This window comes from Hyperolius riggenbachi, chromosome 2, assembly GCF_040937935.1.
Source record: "Hyperolius riggenbachi isolate aHypRig1 chromosome 2, aHypRig1.pri, whole genome shotgun sequence".
Taxonomy (NCBI): Eukaryota; Metazoa; Chordata; class Amphibia; order Anura; family Hyperoliidae; genus Hyperolius; species Hyperolius riggenbachi.
The window spans coordinates 154,207,335-154,232,043 of record NC_090647.1 but is presented as its reverse complement, the minus strand read 5'-3'; the positions used below and the strand labels follow the sequence as shown (position 1 = coordinate 154,232,043).

At 44.0% G+C, this 24,709-nt stretch overlaps 1 protein-coding gene across 3 annotated transcripts in view; it reads right to left on the bottom strand.

The window, feature by feature from the left end:
• Positions 1 to 24,709, bottom strand: part of RCBTB2 (RCC1 and BTB domain containing protein 2) — a 75,571-nt gene that overhangs the window by 32,993 nt on the left and 17,869 nt on the right. For all 3 annotated transcript variants that reach the window (XM_068267729.1, XM_068267726.1, XM_068267728.1), the window contains exons 4-6: positions 21,719 to 21,869; positions 20,347 to 20,513; positions 14,384 to 14,542 (exon numbers count right to left, since the gene is read on the bottom strand). In XM_068267729.1, coding sequence (XP_068123830.1) covers positions 14,384 to 14,542; positions 20,347 to 20,513; positions 21,719 to 21,869 — 477 coding nt within the window. The remainder of the gene's footprint in view (positions 1 to 14,383; positions 14,543 to 20,346; positions 20,514 to 21,718; positions 21,870 to 24,709) is intronic.

Genomic DNA, 24,709 nt, shown 5'->3' with positions numbered 1-24,709 from the left:
TTTTTTTTAAATGGTGTCTGATTTCAATACAGTTTATATCTAGCTTTGTTTTCTTACACATTATTTTCCCTCCTCTCCCCCCCTTTTTCCAGCAGAGGGCAGCAATCTAACGTGAAAAAGTTTTACTGGAATTCATTTCCTGATCAAATTTAAATAAATGAGTTATTTACTTAATTGTTGAATGTTTGCTAATTGTTCATTTTTTACCATATTTAGAGATTGTTAATTCATAATTGTGTTATGCATCTATGTATTTCACATTCACCGGGTAAATGGCTTAGGGCCCATTTCCACTGAGTGCAAAATCATTATGCAAATTTTCGCATTAACACTGAAACCATTGCAGTAGTTTCTATTGAATGCATTTTTCCAAATGCGTTGCAATGCAGAAAAAATATGGACTTCATGCTGCAGACTATTGCACCACACAGTGTCCTGCATGCAATCATGATTAATCAAAGTCAATGGTCTTGCATGCAAAGTTTTGTGTTTTTCTAAGCGTTTTCTATTTACTAAGTACTCCTTATATCCATATTTGTCTGCAAAAGGCAATCACTTGTTTGTGTATACATTCCACATCCAATAAAGTTCCCTATTTTTATAGTAGAGCCAGGATTACACACTACAATATATACACTTTGTAGCTTCTACCTAGAGCTTGCCACTTGTGACTATAATACCAAGCCCGGATGCTAAATCTGTATCCAAGTGCACAACTCTGTAACTCGGAGCCTCTTCTGCTTTCTTCTTTTGATACATAATCTTTTGGCAAATCTGTATCAAAAATGTGCTCCATACGTTCATGTGGGAACATGAGCACAGAAGGGTAAGCTATGCATCTGCCTCAGTATACAAGGAAACTTATTAGTTAGGGCTGTTTCACACCGAAAGTTGAAATCATGATTTTTTTATGAATGCTGCCAAAGTGCTACATGCAGCGCGTATCACACAAGACTGAAGATATATTCAACAGATGCACCTGCTGCAAAATATGGCCAACTTTCTCAGAGGCCCTGTGAACAATTGTTAAAGCCTGCAACAAGGCGTACCTATTATACAGCTGTTGAGAGATTTGGGCTCTGGGTGAAGCTGATAAACGGCTTACCCTGCTCCTGCACAAGTCCCGGCGGCGTTAATTACTATTCCCCCTCCAGACCACCATGGATACTGGGGGAAAGATGTAATTTGGCTTCCAGCTATTGCTGGTGGCCGAATTACAGTATTTTTGTAGTAATTTGAGCTCCGTCTTTTGATGGCGCCCAAATTACTAACTGAGCACCGCTACAGCCGTAATTCCCATTACGGCTTATGGTGGTGGCGCTGCCTGAACACAAATCTCCTGTGCTGTTTTCACAGCACTCCGCAACTGGAGCCTTTTTAATGGCAAGAAGAGATCAACCGCATGGTCTGGCTTGCAAGTGTCGTCACATGTACTCTACAGCCTTGCGTGTACTCCTGGGATATCTAGCCACAAAATTAAATCGGAAGCATCCAATGAAAATATATCTTCATGTTTGTTTGCCAGTTACCTAGTTTACCCTGTCAAAGACATTTACAATAACCCTTTAAATCAGTCTCTTTGTGACAGTTTTCTAAATAACTCATCGTCAGCAATACTGTATTTCAGGTTTCTCAAGACCTTGTTTGTGAATGTTATACTGTGCTTTTATTGTGAGGTAATTTTAGCTTTTTATGTGATTAAAAAATGCTTTTAGTTTACATGCCTATATCACTCATATATGCACTGGGCTAAATGCTGCATTCATAAGCTTTGACTTGTATAAAGTCACTTTATAGCACCTGCCCAAAAGATATAACTTTATCACACTGTTGCTTTGTAGTTAAAGAGAACCAGAGACCAAGCACCCTCATGTATTTTATTACATTTATCAGTGAGAACATGACAGTAAACACCTACCCTGCTTTTAGTTTCATTGTTATCTGCTTAGTCTATTAGCAACTGTGATAAGAATCCACCGACTATTCAGTCGAGGTTTATAGCTAAGTCACTCTTCTGTGATGTCTTTTCAAGCCCAAGCCTTCCCCTCTCCTGGCTTAGATTTCCTGCTTTGCATACTGAGAGCTGTGATGACTGGGAGGGGCTGCACTGCTGAGAGAGAAGCTCTGTGGCTGTAATATGATCCCTGTGTGCTCTGTGTGCACTAGATACTGACTGCAGTTTCATTCCTATGAGAGACACTTCTTACAGTACATCATACCAAAATGAAAGCACACAGATGAGCCTTTCTCATATAGCCTAGATAGCAGCCTAGTCTCATATAGCATAGACAGCACATCCAGAACAACTCATATAACCCGGAAGGAGAAGGGATATGAGCCGGCGGCCATATTTGATTTTTCCTGGAGCAATAATGGATAAAAAAAACACTAAAAAAGGCACACCAGAGCGGCGAAATTATCAGGTAGAGCATTTATTCTTTACAAGCTATCAACTGATATGTTTATTTTGTGTGAAACGTTCATCTCTGGTTCCCTTTAAACAGTTTAATTTGTATGACACATGCATGCCCATAAGGCACCTTATTTGCACAGATGTATTTTACAGCACATGGAGATATGGCGATGACCACGCAGGGCACCATATGTGAAATGGTTACACAGATTTTATACAATCACAGGGCAGCTCAAATAAATGCTAGGGGAGAATAACTAAAAAGGCCTCTAAGGGCTCAGACACACTATGAGCTTGATTCACTAAGACAAATAGCACGCCTTATCAAAGTTAACACGCCTTATCAGAGTAGCATAGCAAGCGCTACGAACCCGCAGAGGCTCAGGGCAGGACGAGTGGAGCTCTCGTCATTGCCAATTACCAGGCAGAAGTTTGCTATGCTAGTCTGATAAGGCATGCTATTTGTCTTAGTGAATCAAGCCCTATAAGCACTTTTCTGAGTGCTTTTACACTCTCATTGACTTATATGAAAATCACTGTAAAATCCAGGGCTGTGGAGTCGGTACAAAAATCATCCGACTTCAACTCTGACTTCGCAGTTTATGAAACCACCGACTCCAACTCCGACTCCAGGTACCCAAAATTGCTCAGACTCCTTAGTCTAATACTTACCAGGGATGCGGATTTTGTACAAAAATCATCTGGCTCCGACTCCAACTCAGACTCCACAGCCCTGGTAAAAATCACACAATTTTATCCCAATTTTAATGTAAGTCAAGGGGAGCATTTTTTAAAAACCTCTCAGAAAACTCTGATGGCCAAAAAGTGCTCAGAAAAGCGCTTATAGTGTGTCCGAGCCCTTAGGCTACGCCCACAGTGGTGCGGTGCAACATAACGTCTGCTTTGTAATGCTGCTACCTGCACTGCAAAGCACAACCTATGACACATTCACAGTGAGATCAGTGTGTCACTGTATAACGGGATACAGTATGGTAACACGCTCCATGCATACTTTTCATTGACTGTATGCTTTCACTGTACCCAACGCAAGGCGAGCATAACACTCAGCACCACAGGCTATTACAGGGAACGCAATGACCACTGTGAACACTGCCTAACAGGACAGGGCGAGACAGGCAAAAACGGTGCAGAAAATGTGGGCGCACTATGCGCCGCCATAGGCCATAATGTGAAATACAGCTATAGCGGCACTCAGAAAGTATCAACGCTTGCGCTACTTCGCTGCTTGCCGAGCGCATCACGCCGATGGGCGTGGCGGCAGCCCCATGACTGCCTAACGCCGATCGGTGTCCTTGTGGCTCGCAGTGCAGGAGATCGGGTGCATACTGCGCGCGCATCTCCTGTTAGTGGGCGGAGCTGAGCTCCGCCTTCAGTCTACGAGCGGCGATTGCCACTTGGGAGACTGTTAGATGGCGGAATCGCCGTATAATTACATTTGTACTTGGGACAGCCGGTTGTCCCCATAGGACACTAGAGAGCGATCGGCTCTCATAGGCAGAAGCCTATGACAGCCGATCGCCATTATGGCTGGCTGTGGGGTGGGAGGGAGAGAGGTAGGGGGAAAAAAAAAATACAAAAAATAGGCAGATTTATTAAAAAAATATAGAACATAAATATTTACACAAAAACAAACAAACATTTGTGGGGATGGGGGGGGGGGGGGGGGGGTCGGATCAAACCCCACCAACAGAGAGCTCTGTTGGTGGGGAGAAAAGGGTGGAGGAATCACTGGTGTGCTGTGTTGTGCGTCCCTGCAGCTTGGCCTTAAAGCCAGGGCTGTGGAGTCGGAGTCGTGGAGTCGGGCAATTTTGGGTGCCTGGAGTCGGAGTCGGGAAAAAATGCACCGACTCCTAATGAATTTGTAACTGTAATTAAAATAGAAAATATGATAAAATGTTCTATTTCTCAGATAATAGTCATTAAAGATAATGTATATATACAGTATATAAACAGTAATAGCTGTGCTTAGTCCACAAAAATGAAATAAACCAATCAAAATTAGTTACTTGTGCTGCTTCAATAAAGCAGTCCCCGTATTTTTAAGGTCAGATATACAGATCTGATTGTGACTGTATATATCATGTGTACACAGGAATCTCTTATATATACTAAATAACATCTATGCTGTAAGAATAAAGCCTGATGTGTAGCTGTGTCACTAATATATGGTCAATGAGATGGAAATAATTCTGCATTGATGCTGATTTATGCAAATGTATGCACTCCCTTTGCTGATGAAATCAAATAATTTGATATGTTGTTAAAATTTGGTTTGGTGACTACTTTTTATCCATCTCAGGTACCCTTTAGTTTGTAAAGTTTTATACATACCTGGGGCTTCCTCCAGCCCCCTTCAGGCTAATCAGTCCCTCGCTGTCCTCCACCACCCGGATCTTCTGCTATGAGTCCTGGTAATTCAGCCAGTCAGCGCTGTCCGGCCGCATGCCGCTCCCACAGCCAGGAACATTCTGCACCTGCGCAATAGTGCTGCACAGGTGTAGTATGCTCCTGGCGGTGGAGTGTGTGCATGCGCACTACGCCCGACTGGCTCAAGTACCTGGACTAATAGCAGAAGATCCAGGTGGTGGAGGAGGATGACGAGGGACTGATTATCCTGAAGGTGACTGGAGGAAGCCCCAGGTCTGTATAAAACTTAATTTCATCTGTCTCAGGTTTACTTTGTTACATAGTAGTACTATACTCTACATATGCACTCCCCACAGAGCTGCAGGGAATCCACTGAGAATGCTGTGCACATTGAACACAGAGGTGTTATCTGTCACCCATAAACCTTGTTCAGATTGTGCATGAAGAATGTGTAAGAGGAAGAATCTCCTCATTCCCCTGCAGAGTACCTGCACATCATTCTTACATGTACCCACACTTACATTGCCTAGGGCCTGATAGATGTTCTTTGTTCCGGTTTGTACCTTTTACAAGTACTCTTACCAAGGACTAGTTTTAGTCTAAAGGGAATAAATATAGCAGTCTACATATCCTCCTCACTTCAGTTGTCTTGTAAAATTCCTAAGCGTTGGCAGGTAAGAGACGAATTTCATGTTACATACTTTTAATCAAGAGAATTGTAATATGCAAATTAGAGGAGTCGGAGTCGAGGAGTCAGAGTCGGAGTCGGTGGAATCCTAAACTGAGGAGTCGGAGTCGGTGGATTTTTGGACCGACTCTACAGCCCTGCTTAAAGCTGCAGTGGCATTTTTTGACAAAAATAGCCTGGTCTTTAGGAGGGGTAAAGCCCATGGTCCTCAAGAGGTTAAGTACAGTAGGTTGCGCTAATAGCATAATGTATAGTATAATGCTGCCAATAGTAACTGTATTGGGCACAGCAATATTACTGCACTTTAGTGCATCAACCCCTTAACCACCCTGGCGGTCAATTAAAACCGCCAGGGGGCAGCGCAGCAGTTTATTTTTTTAAATCATGTAGCTAGCCTAGAGCTAGCTACATGACAGCCACTGTGCAGCGGCATCCCCCCACCCCTCCGATTGCCTCCGGGGATCAGGCTTGTCAGGATATCCCGTTCTGAACGGGATTTCCATTAGGGCTTCCCCGTCGCCATGGCGACAAGTGCGATTACGTCACCAACATCATGGGAGTCCCGATCCACCCCTCATCGCTGCCTGGCACTGATTGGCCAGGCTGCGCAGGGGTCTAGGGGCGGGGGGACGACACCCTCTAATGCAGCGAGCGGCGGTGAATCGGCGGGGAGCGGCGGCAATCGGTGAGTTCATGCAGCTAGCAAAGTGCTAGATGCGTGCAACTACAAAAAAAAATTACAAAAATCGGCCCAGCAGGGCCTGAGAAATAGTCCTGCGCAGCATAGCACGAGCTCAGCTCGGGCTTACCACCAGGAAGGTTAATGAGGTACTTACTGACAACAGTTAGATTTATTTTGTTTTCCACCATTTACCAGGAACTTCCGGATAAGTATTTGGAACATGGTACAAGAAGAACTCATGTCCGAGGGGGGCTGAAAAAGCACTACTAAAGGGAAAGTCAGCAAGGATTTACTTAATACCCCATTAGAAGCTCACATCTTAAAGAGAATCTGTATTGTTAAAATCGCACAAAAGTAAACATACCAGTGCGTTAGGGGACATCTCCTATTACCCTCTGTCACAATTTCGCCGCTCCCCGCCGCATTAAAAGTGGTTAAAAACAGTTTTAAAAAGTTTGTTTATAAACAAACAAAATGGCCACCAAAACAGGAAGTAGGTTGATGTACAGTATGTCCACACATAGAAAATACATCCATACACAAGCAGGCTGTATACAACATTCCTTTTGAATCTCAAGAGATCATTTGTGTGTTTCTTTCCCCCCTGAGGGGGGAGTGCATAGCAGAACCACAACACTGAAGAACTTGGCAGCCTTCCAGACACAGGCTGACAAGTCTGACAAGGGAAAGATACATTGATTTATTACAGAGACTGTGATAGTACAAAGTGCTGCAGTAAGCCAGAACACATTAGAATAGCTTTTGGAACTTGTAGGATGATAAAAAACAGGATGCAATTTTTGTTACGGAGTCTCTTTAAGATCCGCAGATACATTTATAAAAAAAACATTTTTGGTTCATGCACTAATACAAGTCAGGCTGTCCTGTGATTAATGTACAGCGTTTATCAACCTAAAAAGAATGAGCAGACTTCTGCTTTATCACACTTACCAATAATTAATATACAAATTAAATTCTATATCACTCAACCTAATTCACTGCATACTAACAAAATGGCTCTCCACAGAGAATAGGTATTTCATCTGATATACAGACCAAACATTTGACAATAAAAGTACATTGACACTAACAGTAAAGTTATTCAAACACTAATTTGCATGATAACCTATTGCAAAATAAAATTCCTTATAATAATCTCAAAGCAACTGTATTTGCATTCATCCACTAGAGGTCACTCCTTCACAGTTTTTGACAATTAAGAATCTCTTTGGAAAAAAGTGTATGTACAATAATGGCTTGAAGCAATACAATACATGTATTTTTGTGATTTAACAAGGAAACAGACAGGAGTCTTGATGTAGAATGCCTGGTACACACAATGGCCTCAATTCTGGTAGCTATGTGAGGTAAATATTTTTTTGTTGGTAAAATACCTCATACGGTATTCTCCTCTATTTTTAGCAATCCTGAAAGAGTTTTCCACATTTCCTAACATGCGGTAAAACGTGTGGTAAATGCATAAAGTGGGGTGAAATGTATTTAATCGGTAAGCATGCTGAAGAGAAATAATAGTAGTCTTTAATTGTCTTCCGTAAGTAAGAATAATCTTTGAAAGATTTTTTTTTTTTTTTTTTGAGAGGAGGGGGAAGATGTATTTGACCATGTTGCAACCTTTGAAAAGTGTATTTATACGCATCCCCTATAAAAAAAAAATCCAGGAAATATTTGAGTTGTATTTCTACCATTCTTCTCTAATTAGAGAGCCTGAGTATGAACGCCACTAAAACAGCAATAGGAACTCCACTAAAAACTGCAAAATGCATACAAATTGACTTTACCACCAGGTACAGGCAAGTCTTAAAGAGACGCTGAAATTCTCTTTATTAACTTATATTCATTTGAGTAACAATAATTCCTGCTAAACCGCCGCTATCCCGCGGCAAAATGAGGGGTTTATACCCCCCAAATCCCCTCTGCAAAATCCACGACTTTCTTGGTCGTGGATTTTGCTGCTCATGGAGGCAGAGCTTTGAGCTGCAGCTCTGCCTCCATGCGCATAAATCTGCCGGCGGACCTCCGCCTCTCCCCCGCCCCTCTCTGTGAAGGAAGAGTGAAAGAGGCGGGGAGAGGCGGCAATCAGCAGGGATTGACGCGCCAGGAGGCAGAGCTACAGCCATAAGCTCTGCCTCAAGCAGGAAGCGCTCCCCGGACACAGGAGAGGGGATTTGGGGGGTATAAATCCCTCGTTTTGCCGCGGGATAGCGGTGGTTTAGCAGGAATTATGGTTACTCAAATGAATATAAGTTAATAAAGAGAATTTAGACTCGCTTCAGAGTCTCTTTAAACTGATTGGTAAATTATTTGCTGCCCCCTAATTCCCATGAGAATAACGATTTTCAGTAGGGATGGGACGAATCCACAATTTCTTCGAATCCGAATCCGGATCCGAATCTAAAAAGGTTCTCGAATATCTCGAACCTTTCGAATCCCGAATCTAACGAATCCTGCACATAAAAATTGTGCGATCCGTGGTATAGTTGCCCGTAGTATAGGTACCCAGGCATAGGTAGCGAGGTAAAGGTGCCTTCAGTATAGCTAGTTAGGTATGGGTGCCTTCAATATTGGTAGCTTTCAGTATAGGTAGCAAGGTATAGGGGCCTTCAGTATAGGTAGCAAGGTATATGGGCCTTCAGTATAGGTAGCAGGGTATATGGGCCTTCAGTATAGGTAGCAGGGTATATGGGCCTTCAGTATAGGTAGCAGGGTATAGGGGCCTTCAGTATAGGTAGCAAGGTATATGGGCCTTCAGTATAGGTAGCAGGGTATATGGGCCTTCAGTATAGGTAGCAGGGTATATGGGCCTTCAGTATAGGTAGCAGGGTATAGGGGCCTTCAGTATAGGTAGCAGGGTATATGGGCCTTCAGTATAGGTAGCAAGGTATATGGGCCTTCAGTATAGGTAGCAGGGTATATGGGCCTTCAGTATAGGTAGCAGGGTATATGGGCCTTCAGTATAGGTAGCAGGGTATAGGGGCCTTCAGTATAGGTAGCAGGGTATAGGGGCCTTCAGTATAGGTAGCAGGGTATATGGGCCTTCAGTATAGGTAGCAGGGTATATGGGCCTTCAGTATAGGTAGCAGGGTATATGGGCCTTCAGTATAGGTAGCAGGGTATATGGGCCTTCAGTATAGGTAGCAGGGTATATGGGCCTTCAGTATAGGTAGAAGGGTATATGGGCCTTCAGTATAGGTAGAAGGGTATATGGGCCTTCAGTATAGGTAGCAGGGTATATGGGCCTTCAGTATAGGTAGCAGGGTATATGGGCCTTCAGTATAGGTATGTAGCAGGGTATAGAGGCCTTCAGTATCGGTAGCAAGGTACATGTGCCTTCAGTATCGGTAGCAAGGTATAGGGGCCTTCAGTATAGGTAGCACAGTACATGTACTTTCAGTATTGGTAGGTAACTAGGTATAGGGGCCTTCAGTATAGGTAGCAGGGTATATGTGCCTTCAGTATAGGTAGCAGGGTATATGTGCCTTCAGTATAGGTAGGTAGCTAGGTATAGGGGCCTTCAGTATAGGTAGTAAGGTACATGTGCCTTCAGTGTAGGTAGGTAGGTAGGTAAAGGGACCTTCAGTATAGGTAGCAGGGTATAGGGCCTTAAGTATAGGTAGGTATGTAGGTAGGTAGGTATAGGGGCCTTTAGGTAGGTAGGTACGTATAGGGGGCCTGTAGGTAGGTAGGTAGGTAGGTAGGTATTGAGGCCTGTAGGTAGGTATAGTGGCCTGTAGGTAGGTAGGTAGGTATAGGGGCCTTTAGGTAGGTAGGTAGGTACGTATAGGGGGCCTTTAGGTAGGTATAGGGGCCTTTAGGTAGGTATAGGGGGCCTTTAGGTAGGTAGGTATAGCGGCCTGTAGGTAGGTAGGTAAGGATAGTGGCCGGTAGGTAGGTAGGTATAGTGGCCTGTAGGTAGGTATAGTTGCCTGTAGGTAGGTAGGTAATAATGTCCGGTAGGTAGGTATAGGTGCCTTTAGGTAGGTAGGTATGTATAGGGGGCCTGTAGGTAGGTGAGTAGGTAGGTAGGTATTGAGGCCTGTAGGTAGGTATAGTGGCCTGTAGGTAGGTAGGTAGGTATAGGGGCCTTTAGGTAGGTAGGTAGATAGATAGGTATAGGGGCCTTTAGGTAGGCAGGTAGGTACGTATAGGGGGCCTTTAGGTAGGTATAGGGGCCTGTAGGTAGGTATAGGGGCCTGTAGGTAGGTATAGGGGCCTGTAGGTAGGTATAGGGGCCTGTAGGTAGGTAGGTTTAGCGGCCTGTTGGTAGGTAGGTATAGCGGCCTGTAGGTAGGTAGGTATAGCGGCCTGTAGGTAGGTAGGTAGGTACAGCGGCCTGTAGGTAGGTAGGTACAGCGGCCTGTAGGTAGGTAGGTAGGTAGGTACAGCGGCCTGTAGGTAGGTAGGTAGGGATAGTGTTAGGTAGGTAGATGGGTAGATAGGTAGGTAGGTAGGTAGAAATCCCCCCCCCGCCCGCCCCCCCACGGCCGCCTCCGTCCCCCGTGCCTCCTCCGTTCACTCCTGCATAAGAATCTACTCACCTTTCCCGTGGAGCGCAGAGCGGCAGACCTCTTCGTTACTTCTTTGTTCCCTCTAGTGGCCGGACCGGCTCTTACTGATGACGTCATTGTAAGAGCCGGTCACTAGGGGGAACCAGGAAGTCGGCGAGAGGTCTGCCGCTCTACGCTCCGCTATGGATAGGTGAGTGGATGGAAACTATGCGGGCAGGGGGGGCGAGCGGAGGAGGCGCGGGGGGGGGTCGGAGGAGGACCAATGCGAGCGGCGGATGCGCGGCGATGGGATTCGGCGGATTCGTATAATGGAAAATGGCGTCGGGATTCGAATCCACGAATCTCGAATATTTCCTAATATTCGAGGGATTCGTGGATTCGCAGGATTCGTCGTCCCACCCCTAATTTTCAGTAAAAGTAATGCAAATTACCGCAGAAATTACCACATGCGGTAATTCAGGACTAAAATTTACTGCATGAGGTAAAGACTAAAACTTACCATAATTGCTAAAGGTCATTACCGCATGCGGTAAACTACCATACATGCAGTAATTTACTCGAAAACCCTACCAGAATTGAGGCGAATTAGATTTTCTGGCAGATTTACTGCCAGATCGAATATTTCCGACATGTCCGATCTGATTTCTGAACGATTTTCCATTCATTCTTATGGGAAAAAAAAAAAAAAAAAAAAAAAAAAAAAAAAAAAAATCGATCGTAAAATCAATCAGATATCAGATTAAACATGTTGGAAATCGATCTGGCAGTAAATCTGCCAGAAAACCTCATTGTGTGTACCAGGCATTACAGGGGCAGAATACCAGTAGGTAATCAGTAACAAAGTCCCGAGCAATGTGTACAAAAAAAGCTCACAATAGCGGCCTCATAAATATTGTGCTTAACCCCCTTGCCGTTACAATTCTGGCGGCAAGGGGGCAGCGCAGCACTTTTTTTTTTAATTTTATTTTTTTTAAATCATGTAGCGAGCCCAGGGCGAATCGGCGGCGATCGCGTACCACACGCAGCTAGCAAAGTGATAGCTGCATGTAGGGAAAAACATTTTTGAAAATCGGCCCAGCGGGGCCTGAGAAATCCTCCTACGCAGGTTACCCCGAGCAGAGCTCGGGATAACCGGCAAGGAGGTTAAAGGGAATCTGAAGTGAAAATAAACCTAGAAGATAATTGTATGTAGTACAGCCAAGAAATAGAACATAAGTAGCACAGAAACCAGTTTTCTTTGGTTTCCAGTACAGGAAGAGTTAAGAAACTTCACTAGTTATCTATGCAAAAGAGATTCTCTGAGCTCTCCAGCTAATTTAGTTGGCTACAGTAATGTTGTCTGAGGCACTTATACTTAAAAGAAACAGTGACAGGCAGCTTCAGATAAGATTTTTACTGCAGGGAACTTTAAAGGGTCACTACCTCTGCTCTGTTTCATAGTTTAAAATACAGTGTGGTTTGTAAATTGCAAATATGATAGAATGATGCAATTCTATGAAAAAAAGCTATATAGCTAAATAAAAATATGAGACTCTTTTCTTTGCTACTAATGTTCTATTAATTACCTGTACTACACATGCAATTCATTATATTATCAGGGTTTTTTTCGCTTCAGTGTCACCCTGTCCGGAAGCTGCCATTTATGTATAGTGATATCTGCATTTCTTTGTATTACTGTACTCATGTAACCAAAGGTGACTGCTACTTTGTGGGTTTACAAAAAAAGCCTCCTGGGGAACGTGAATCTGAAGATCCTGTAAAGTTGGCCATATCAGGCGACTTGGCAGCCGATTGACCATCCGATTCAATTATTATAATCAGAAGAAAAAAAATCGGTGCCACCAAGTGCATGCCCAATCAATAATGCAACCAATTTCGGGCTGAAATTGTTCGCATGAATCGGGCGGACATGCTGCAAGATATAGAGCCGATTTGCTCGATCGTATGCGTTTTGGTAACGTTGTGCGCTATCGGGAGGAGCTACAAGCACCGTCTCCCCTAATTTGTAATGCGCCCCCCGGTGCCCAGTGCACTATACATTACCTGTCTGTGGCCGTGGCTTGTCCACTGCTGGCTCTGGGCACACTCCTTGATCCTTTTATATAACCCCATGTGGTTGCTGGAGTAACGATGCCATGTGTGATTTTACACAAGTGCCCGCATGTACGCCAGCAGCCACCTGGGGCAGGTGAATGGAGCAAGGAGTTTGCGTGGAGCCAGTAGCGGACAAGCAGCAGACAGGCAATGTCTATAGCACAGGGGTGGGGGTTGGGGGCGGGCTCATTACACATTAGGGGGGAGGGCAAGGCAGCAAAGGTGGCACACAAGGCCGATTCCTGATCAATTTCAGCATGAAATTGATCGGGAATCGGCCTGCGGTGAATGGGCAGCCGACAGATCTCTCTCTAATCAGATTTGATTACAGAAAAATTTGTCTCTTGGTAGAATCTGTCTCATACATCACTGCTAGATGTATGGCTTCCTTAAAGAGTAACTGTCAGGCTGCAGAAGCTAATTTAAACCTCTATTCTCCTGTGTTAAACAGTTTAGAAGGAAGCCCAAAAGCAATTAGTGAAGATAAAAATCTCAGTTACCTTTCATGTGTGCTTATCAGCAAGTCTGTTATTCTTAAGAAGACGCAAGCCGCATATCATACTGCAAAGCATTCTGGGGCTCTCCCCTCGGCTGCTAATGAGAAGTTACAGCAGTTTGTAATCCCGTAGCACTGATAAATCTCGGGCAGACTACACTGCAGGAGTCAGCTATTGTTCCTAGCCACATGGCTCATTAATATTCACTGCACAGTGTGTTATTTAGTACAAGCTTATCTGTGATCAGGAAGCAAGCAGGACATGACGACACATTTGACAGACAAACATGGAGCCTGCCATGAGCTGTCAGGAGCATCATTCTCTGCATATACTATATACAAATTCTGTGAAATCCAAACGTGGACAGTGAAATGCATATGTAATGTAAGTACAGCCAATCTTTAGCTACTGATATATGTGTTTATTTTCTCTGAGACCTTATACCTAACAGCTCCTCTTTAACACCACAAAAAAAGGGTGCTTTCCAGACTAGAACTCATTAAAGAGAACCTGTAAAAAAAAAAAAAGTTCCCCTGGGGGGTACTCACCTCGAGATGGGGAAGCCTCATTGGGACCCTGCAGGCAGTCCAGTGCTGGCTCCCCCGAAGTGTCCCGGAATCCTCCCTCGACAAGCCTGACAAGTGCTTATATGCGCTGATTTATTGATCTTTCCTGGCTCCAGCGGGGGCGCTATTGCAGCTATCCGCACGGAGATAGGCGAAAATAGCCGATCTCTGTCGGGTCCGCTGTACTGCGCAGGCGCAGGAGACTTGCACCTACGCAGTAGAGCGACTCAACAGCGATCAGCTATTTCCTCCTATCTCCGAGTGGAGAGCCGATACAGCGCCTGCGCTGGAGCCGGGAAGGTAAATATTTACATCCCCGCTGTTCGGGGAGCTTTATCGCTGCCGCAGTAGGACCAAGGAGGATGGGGAAAACCTCAATAGGATCCGGAGGCTTCCCCCACCCCAGGTGAGTACCCCCCAGGGGAGCTTCTTCTCATTACAGGTTTTCTTTAATACATGACAGTTTCAGATAGTTGAAAGTCACTGCAGGACTATTTCTGCAGCAATAAAATGAATTCAGGCAACTCACCTCTCCATTGTCTACAACAGCCATGGAGCTCATCTGACCACAGGAAGTACTAGTAGCAAACTTGTTCTGCAGGCAGCTAGTAACCCTTCTTGGTATGGGCTGGTTAGCTGTAGAGCCAGAGCCAATTTGCCCAGCATTATTGTAGCCCCACGCATACACCTGTTGCAAAGCAGGAAGACAAACCGAACAAATCATTATTGTTCATATCAATATAACATTCAGCCAACTGATAATAGAGGTTTTATCTCTGGGCACAGGAGCCGCATCACAGAAGTACAGAGTTACTAAGCACATTCGTTTTTTTTAATAATTCCCTTTATTGACGACAAGTAAAAGGTACAGGTTCAAGATTACATAGTTAGTACAGACGTAGCAATGCATCTCATATCAGAATAGGAAGGTAAACAGTCCTCCGCATAGTCATGGACGAAATTATTGACACCCCAGACATTTTTCCAGGAATTCAAGTACATCTCACAGAAAAGTATTGCAGTAACACGTGTTTTGCTATACAGGTTTATTCCCTTTGTGTGTATTGGAACAAAACAAAAAAAAAAAAAGGGGAGGAAAAACCAAAACAAAAAAAACAAATAGGACATAATGTTACACAAAACTCCAAAAATGGGCTGGACAAAATTATTGGCAAGCTTAACTTAATATTTGGTTGCACACCCTCTGTAAAAAAAATAGCTGAGAGCAGTCGCTTCATATAACCATCAATAAGCTTCTTACACCTCTCACCCGGAATTTTGGACCACTCTAACTTTGCAAACTGCTCCAGGTCTCTCATATTGGAAGGATACCTTTTCCCAAAAGCAATTTTAATCTCTCCACAGGTGTTCAATGGGATTTAGATTTGGATTCATTGCTGGCCACTTGAGAACTCTCCTTTGCTTTGTTGCCATCCATTCCAGATTTACAATCAATCAGATTAATGGGTTAACCATGCCTAGACACACCTGCAGTCTATTCAAAACAAGAGAGTCTACAACCTCAGGCATTGCCACCCATTTTCCCCATTTTTTTTCAAAACTGGGTTGATGGGCATACACATATCACTCTAGTTTTAAGTATCCGTTTCTAGGTTGAACAGAGGTGAAAGTGGGAGGGGATTTAATACTATGTACATCCTTAACCAAAAATTAATAGGTGACCCTTTCTTTCAGGATGACTAATTACTAAAAAGGTTAACAGATCTTTTAAGAAAAATGTTTGGAAACATTTAGTTGAAGACCTTTAACCATATGAAAAGACAAAAAACAGAAGATGTCTGAATAGATAAACTTATCTTTTTTGGATGTGTTACATTTTCAGTAACAAGTATAGTGTACATACAGATTCCATAAGATTTTTGGTCGGTTTAGCAAGAGTGACACAAAATGACCATTGCAGTTGGATCCACAAAAAGGATCGCCTTTCTTAAAAATGGAAGGTAGTGGTAATTGTATAGAGAGTCAGTTCTTCTAGTTGGAAATTGAACTCCTCTAATGTCCCTTGACTTTTACTTATTTTCCCTTCAGGACAGTGGGTAGAGCTACTCAACCCACTGCTATTTACTTAATAGGATCATCATCATACAATATATACAAATGAAGCTAGGCTAGAATTAGGCAAAGTTGCTTAGAATGGAACTGTTGTCCCCTTATTTCAGGCTATGGTATCTATCATAGTTGATACTTCATACTGCAGAGATTTGGTCAACCTATGCACATTATTAAAGGGATGTTATCAGGGCTGGCTCTCTCATGAAGCAAGGTGAAACATTTGCATCAGGAGCAAAGATTACATGGGCAGCATTTTTGTAACAGCAAAGCAGTCAGATTAGGAGGAGAAGAGAGGAGAGCAAGGTGAAGAGGTCATTATTAGGGAAAAGCAGCTTTTTGTGCTGTGTGAGGAGTCTGGCAGTGAGTGGGGAGGCAGAAGAACAGCAGTGTTTCATTAGACTTTCACAGCAGAAGGGAGAAGTTGGCACCGTTGTCCTGACTGAGTAGAAGGCACATCCTCACAAGTTTGCCTCAGGCAGAAAAAGTCTAGAACCGGCCCTGTATGTTATATACAGTGCTGCCCATAATTTTTCATACCTCTGGCACATTTTGACTTAAAGTTACTTTTATGCAACCAGCAAGTAATTTGACAGGAAATGACATAGGTGTCTCCCAAAAGATAAGAAAACAATGTACAAGAGGCATTATTGTGGAAAGAAAAACATTTCTCAGCTTTTATTTACATTTAAGCAAAAAGTGTCCAGTGCAAAATTATTCATACCCTTCTCAGTAAGCAGTAGAAAAGCCTTTATTGGCTATTACAGCAAACGCTTCCTATAATTGCAGACCAGCTTTTTGCATGTCTCCACGGGTGTTTTTGCACATTCATCTTTAGCAATGAGCTCCAAATTTTTCAGGTTGGAGGGTCTTCTTGTCATCACCCTGATCTTTAGCTCCCTTCACAGATTCTCGATTCTCTGGACTCAAGTCAGGACTCTGGCTGGGCCACTTCAAAACATTATGGTTGTCTGCTAACCATTTCTTCACCACTTTTGCTGTGCGTTTAGGTAATTGTCATGCTGAAATGTCCACTCGTGCCCAAGGCCAAGTTTCTCAACAGACTGCCAGAGGTGGTCGTTGAGAATCCTCATGTATTGCTCTTTTTCATGGTGGCGTTTACTGTGATTAGGTTCCCTGGTCCATTGGCTGAAAAACACCACCAAAGCATTAGGTTCCCACCACCATGTTTGACAGTGCATAGCAGATAATAAAGCTGGCACTCCATCTGGTTCTGGGTGCTTGATGATGTGACAAGGCAGTGTCACTCAAATCATAAAGCAGTAGGATACATCAGCACACCAGTCTGGTGGCTGGATAGTGTAATGGTTAAGGGCGACCTGGGTTCGAATCTCGGCTCTGCCTGTTCAGTAAGCCAGCACCTATTCAGTAGGAGACCTTGGGCAAGTCTCCCTAACACTACGACTGCCTATAGAGCGCGTCCCAGTGGCCGCAGCTCTGGCGCTTTGAGTCCGCCAGGAGAAAAGCGTGATATAAATGTTCTGTGTCGGTCTGTCAGTCTTGATTATTATGCAACGCACATTTATTGTGCACGATTCCACAGGTAACCGACAATTGTTTCGGGGGCCTCACAGGGTCCCCCTTTCTCAAGGCATGTGGCATAATGCGAACATACAAAACATTTTATATACCAAACAAGTATCACCAAGTACCACCCCCAAATCAAACAGATCGTGACATCATAATTGGCAGATTCCTCCCAGAATGTTTATAAACAATCCATAAATCAGGATTATACTCGTGATCAAAACCATATATAATGTACATATGGGTCTCAGTACATTATCACTGTACATCATAGATTCGGCAAGATAATCCTTTTCAGTGGTCCGCAGATTGGCAGCGTCTGCATGCGATCTAATGGTCAATCGCGAGGAGTTGTCATGGCAACACGCAATGTATGACTTGTGCAGGGAAGTCGGCAAATTTGATTCCCATCGCTGCCCTATACACAGAACTTTATGCACATCAAAAAATTGAACAAGGGAGACGTAGTCCGTGTCTCCCATCTGTGTTCAGCATAGATATATTCTCTAGCTGGCCAAAAAACCGAAATTAAAGGCACCGTATGTAATTAGCAAGTTGACTTCAGGAGCATCAAATACACATGTAAAAATGTTTTTTGATGTACAGTGATAGATAATGTACTGAGACCCATATGTACTTTATATATGGTTTTGATCATGAGCATAATCCTGATTTATGGCTTGTTTATAAACATTCTGGGAGGAATCTGATCTGTTTGATTTGGGGGTGGTACTATGTGGAATAGTGCACAATAAATGTGCGTTGCATAATAATCCAGACTGGTGTGCTGATGTATCCTACTGCTTTATGTTTGACAGTGGGGATGGTGTTTTTTGGGTTGAAGGCTTCTCCGTTTTTACGCCAAATGAAGGTAATATCGTGACCAAACAATTCAATTTTTGTTTCATCTGACCATAACACAGATGACCAGAAGACTTCTTTGTCCAGATGAGCATTTGCAGAGGCCAAGCGAGATTTTATGTGCCTTATCTGGAGAAGTGGCGTCCTCCTTGGTCTGCATCTGTAGAACCCAGCAGTGTGCAGTGTCCGTTGGATTGTCTGCCTTGAGACATTGCCACCAACAGAGCCCAAATCACCAGTATTGCCTTGGTGGTGATCCTTGGGATTCTTTTTCACCTCTCTCACTATCCTCATGGCCAGCACAGGTGTCACTTTTGGCTTCTCACCACGTCCTCTGAGATTTCCCACAGTGCGGAACATCTTGTATTTTTTAATAATACTTTGCACTGTAGCCACTGGAACTTTGTACAGCAGAAGGAAATGGCAGCGCTTCCAAACAGACGCTGCACCTGAATTGGCTAATTGGAAGCGCTGCCATTTCCTTCTGCTGTACAAAACTTAAAGGGATACTGTAGGGGGTCGGGGGAAAATGAGCTGAACTTACCCGGGGCTTCTAATGGTCCCCCGCAGACATCCTGTGCCCGCACAGCCACTCACCGATGCTCTGGCCCCGCCTCCGGTTCACTTCTGGAATTTCTGACTTTAAAGTCAGAAAACCACTGCGCCTGCGTCGCCGTGTCCTCGATCCCGCTGATGTCATCAAGAGCGCACAGCGCAGGCCCAGTATGGTCTGTGTCTGCGCAGTACACTCCAGGTGACATCAGCGGGAGCGAGGACACGGCAACGCAGGCGCAGTGGTTTTCTGACTTTAAAGTCAGAAATTCCAGAAGTGAACCGGAGGCGGGGCCGGAGCATCGGTTAGTGGCTGCGCGGGCACAGGATGTCTGCAGGGGACCATTAGAAGCCCCAGGTAACTTCAACTCATTTTCCCCGACCCCCCTACAGTATTCCTTTAAGTATGCTTCAGGCTAGCTGCCTCCAGGGGTGTCAGCTTGCATTCAAATTTTAGAATTTAGATTAGTGTTAGCACATAATTTGCATCTGATTTGTATTCAAGGTGTGTATTTAGCCCTAAGGGGCTGGGCATATCTCTGGAGCTTTCACTTCACTTGCAGCCTGTGAGCGCTGCCCATTGCTTGCTATCTTTTGAACAAATGTGTAAGCCACTGGAACTTGAAAACAGGTAGAAATGGTATTTTACTGACTTGTGAGCAGCCACAATGCGCAGCCGCAGATCCTCACTGAGCTCCTTGTCTTTAGCTATGACAGTCCACAAATCAACAGCTGTTCCCAATTTATCAGTGAAATTAGGATGCTTTGGAAGGGCAATGTAGGATAAATGGACCAACTGGAATGGTAGAGAACTTTGGATTTTCCCAAAGACTGTTACAGTTTGTGAAGGGTATGAACAATTTTGGACTGGACACTTTTTGCTCAAATGTAAATAAAAGCTGAGAAATTATTTTTTTTTCCCACAATAATGCCTCTTGTACATCGTCTAATTATCTTTTAGGAGACACCTATGTAATTTCCCGTCAAACATTACTTGCTGGTTGAATAAAAGTAACTTCAAGTCAAAATTTGCCAGGGGTATGAATAATTATGGGCAGCACTGTATAAGGCAAGACTTTTAAAAACCGTTAGTGTAACATGACAAGTGAGCTTTTGTGCTGCTGTTCTATGTAAACAATGGGGTTCTGCTGTCGGCTAATATTTCCTTATAGAACAGAATTCAACAAAGCTAAAATGTGTGTTATTGATCAGGACTTCATTTAAAGCTCTCTATGATGAAAATTTTAAAAGCACAGTTATACTTTCATATAAAGAATATCCTATTACAGCTCATGATAAAACTTTGCTAAAAGTATTGTAGGCAATAAACGGGCTGTACAAGGTGGCAGTTTAATTTTTTATACCCATTTTATTAATACAATAAAATCCATATTCCAGAAAGTATGCATTAGGCGTTTGCGAGAAGGAGACATAAAGCTTATCCTAGTTATATTTGCCTACCTCTCCATCAGATGTAGTTGCCAGTGAATGGTGAGAGCCACAAGCCACACTTATGACCTTCTTATTTATCAAGTTCGTTGACACAGGGCCTGGAATTAATGCTTGGTTTGTAGATCCATTGCCAAGTTGACTGTAGGCATTATGGCCCCAGCTATATACCTCTCCATCTGCAGAAGAGTAAATGATAATTAGCACCTACTTATCGCTTTCTACTACATATTTCTTTAGTAGTATTGTGCAAGACAAACATTTTGGCTCTTTTTATAATCTTTAACCATTTACCGCCATCCTAACGTATTAAAACGTCATGCTTACCGCTATTAACAGCAACATGACGTTTTAATACGTCGCGCATTCCCGCCGCTGCTACCGCCGTGTGTCCGCCGCTACCGCCGCCATTACCGTCGGGATCCTGTGCTGGGCGATTGGGGAAGAGGACTGAACAGTCCTCTACCCAATCGCAGTGCCTGGAGTGAATGGATGTGACCGCGAACAGCGGCTACACGTCCATTCACATAAACAGGAAATGTAACAGTTTAATAAAGTGTGTAAAAAAAAAAAAAAAAAAAAAAAGTGAACACGTCCTATGAGTGTTCACTAGCGCCATCTTGTGGCCAAAAAGTATATTACATCTACAAAATACATACATTTTCAAGTATATACACATCATTAATAAAATTACACTTCCAACCCTCCCCCCCAAAAAAAACACTTGTAAAAAAAAAAATCAGCTTAAAAAAAAAAAAAAAAAAAAAAAAAATAGTTGCCTTAGGGACTCAGCTTTTTTTTATTCTATATTTTATGGGGGAAAATTAATTTTAATTTATTACATAGGGGCTTGTAATTATGGCCAGAACAAACAGAAAAATAACCACTTATATTTCAAAATAATATACTGTCGCCATACATTGTGGTAGGGACATAATCTAAACGGTTTAATTATCGGGACCACTGGGCAAATAAAACGTGTTTGTTTTATCCACAGGAGAATGTTTAATTTTAAAACTATAAAGGCTGAACACTGAGAAATAATGATTTTTTTTTATTTTTTTTCTGTTTTTCTCATTAAAATGCATTTAGAATAAAAAAAATTCTTAGCAAAATGTACTATCCACAGAAAGCCTAATTGGTGGCGAAAAAAAACGAGGTATGGATCATTTTCTCTGTGATAAGTAGTAATAAAGTTATTAGGGAATAAAAGGGAGGAGCGCTGACAACTGAAAATTGCTCTGGTCCGTTAGGATAAAAACCCTTGGGGGTGAACTGGTTAATCTATATGCAAAGGCAAAACTTCAAAATCCCAGTCGCCGTAGTGAAACTTTGATGAAACCAGCCCACCACAAATTATATACCGTACGTTTGCCTGACCCACCTGAAGTAACAATTACTACATGTGGGCCACTTCCACAGCTGAGGCTGATTATCTTCTTCCCAGAAAGACTCTCCAGACATCTTGGTTCAATTGTACTCTGAGAATCTCCTGTGCCTAGGCAGCCACTGCTGTTTGTGCCAATCACAAATACCTGCAATTGTGAAGACAGCAAATAAGCACACAACAGAAATGTTATATAAATGTTGCTAAAAGTGTATATCTGCATTATGCTGGGAATACACGGTTCATTTCTGCCTCTCAACTGTTTTTTCCGCTCGTTAAGCCGCGGGATAGCAGTGTTTTAGCAGGGGCACACATGCCCCTGCTATCTATGAGGTCTGAAGCGAGATTTATTCTCTCTTCAGACTCTCTTTAAGGCTGGTTTCACACCAGGACGTTGCGTTTTATGGGACGTTATGGTCGCATAACGTGCCCCTAACGCAACGCCTGGTGCTGTCTAATGTGGACGTCAGAGTGAGCCGCGTTGTGCAGCTCACTCTGGCCGTCGTGATGCGTACTCTTGGACGCATGCGGCATCACGTGGTCCCGCCCGGCCAATGGCCGCACAGAGCGGCCGCTCCAGGAAGTAAACACTGCACGTCATTGAGTGCAGTGAATATTAATTAGCCATGTGCCTGGCCGCTCTCCGCTCCTCCCCAACATTACTGAGCATGTGCAAGCAGTAAAAAGTATAAAGTACTGCATGCAGTACGTTGTCTAATGGCGCAGCGTTACTAAGTAACGCAACGTGGGCACTGTGAACAGCCCATTGATTTTTCATTGCTGTGCGGTTGGGTGCGTTACAGGCTGCTCTAACGTGCGCCTGTAACGTCCCACTGTGAAACCAGCCTTATTTTGTTAGGACTCTAGTTATGATAAAATGAATCAGGATAATAATTAAAATGTAATACGCATATTTATTGTAACAATCAATAATTCTAAGTAGCATAAAATAGCATGATTAGCACATCTGACATAAGACAAGTTACTGTAATTCCCCTGATGCAGGCCCTGAAGCAAAAACCCCTGGGCTGGGAAAGATGTTTGATGTGCCAATAAACATGTTTTAATCAAGTGAATATTCCTGTATCTTGCATGACACCAACTACTGGCACATTTCCCTCAGTGTGAGCTGCTGGCCCACCTTTGAATGTGACATAGGAGGAAGGAGAACAGCGCTGTGGTGGAGAGCACTCTGGGACTGCATGCAACTATTTTACTTAACCGCAGCACGCAAATCCCACCTGGGCTGACTGGCAGTGTGGGATTCGCTGCAGTGGAGGGGAGTGGACAGTGTCTATCTATACGCGCTGGACGGCAGTAAGACTGTTGCATTTAAAGCCCCGGGATAACCCTATTTTCTTGTACTATAAAACAAATTAAAACAATGTATAGCGCTGCATCATCATCAATGTGACTTGCTGCAACGACATCACTACCAGAAAGTTACCTATGACTGGGCCATGCGAGGAGAAGAGCGAAAGAGCCGCTACCACCCTAGCCGTCAGTCACATTTTGCCATCAGACGAGACACCAGCCACAGGACACACTATAGCCCACATCAGCAGCCAGGTCTGAGGCTTCATCTAGCACTGCCACAGCCAAGGCAGTGTTTTCCCCAGGCTCTTTTAGCCGGGTGCTCCACCCGGCTAGTTTTGGTGAGCACCCGGCTGTTATCAGCTCACCTCCTCCTATGCTGTTAGCAGAATTGCTCAAAGAAGCAACGGCTCTGCATTCTCTCATTACGCCCCACCCGGCTACTTTTTCATGCCACCAGGCTACTTTTTCATGCCACCCAGCTGGAAAAAAATTCTGGGGAGAACACTGCAAGGGATATCAATAGGTGCAGACCGGCCGATATTACCAGCATCAAGGGTCACGTGAGTTGTCTGGCTTTTCAAGCCGTAACTGCATAGTACTTGCCACACACTCTGATTCTTTACAAGCCCAGTGGAAGGTACACTTTGATGTTTACACGCTGCAGACAGAACTTTGTTTGCAATTCACCCCAGGCAGATACCACTGCTGTATCTATGTCTATACACACTGTAGTGATCATTGCCAGCTATTCATCGACAAGTAAATTTTCTATCAATAAAATACTGTGAATACAGCAACATCTGAACATTAGGTGAAAGGTTCGCCGAATAGAAGACTGGTGAATGGAGAACTTCATCATAGATGTCCACACACCATAATTCAATTGCAAATGTCTCCTTTCCATGAAAATGCTGCAGTGTGTTTAAGTGAGAAGTGAAACCTTTTCAAGGCAATAAGGGCCAAAAAGGGGTTACAGCGCAGGTAAGTTAACACTGTATACAGTTAAAGGGAACCTGAAGTGAAGTGATATATGGAGGCTGCCATTTTTATTTCCTTTTAACTACGTCGGGATCCGGCCACCTAACCCCCCTTAACCACCTTAGCGGTATGGACGAGCTCAGCTCGTCCATTACCGCCAGAGGGTGCCGCTCAGGCCCTGCTGGGCCGATTTTGCTGAAATAAAAAGCAGCACACGCAGTCGGCACTTTGCCAGCCGCGTGTGCTGCCTGATCGCCGCCACGAGCAGCGGCGAAAGAGGGGTCCCCCCCAGCCGCCTGAGCCCTGCGCAGCCGGAACAAATAGTTCCGGGCCAGCGCTAAGGGCTGGATCGGAGGCGGCGGACGTCAGGACATTGGCTGACGTCCATGACGTCTCTCCACTCGTCGCCATGGCGACGAAGTAAGCAAAACACGGAAGGCCGCTCATTGCGGCCTTCCGTGTTACTTCTGGCCGCCGGAGGCGATCAGAAGAACGCCTCTGGAGCGCCCTCTAGTGGGCTTTCATGCAGCCAACTTTCAGTTGGCTGCATGAAATAGTTTTTTTTTTTATTTAAAAAAAAAAACCCTCCCGCAGCCGCCCTGGCGATCTTAATAGAACGCCAGGGTGGTTAAGAGCCAGGGCAATTTGCATGGAGGGGGGGGGGGGGGGGGGGGGGGGGGGGAGGTCGGGCGG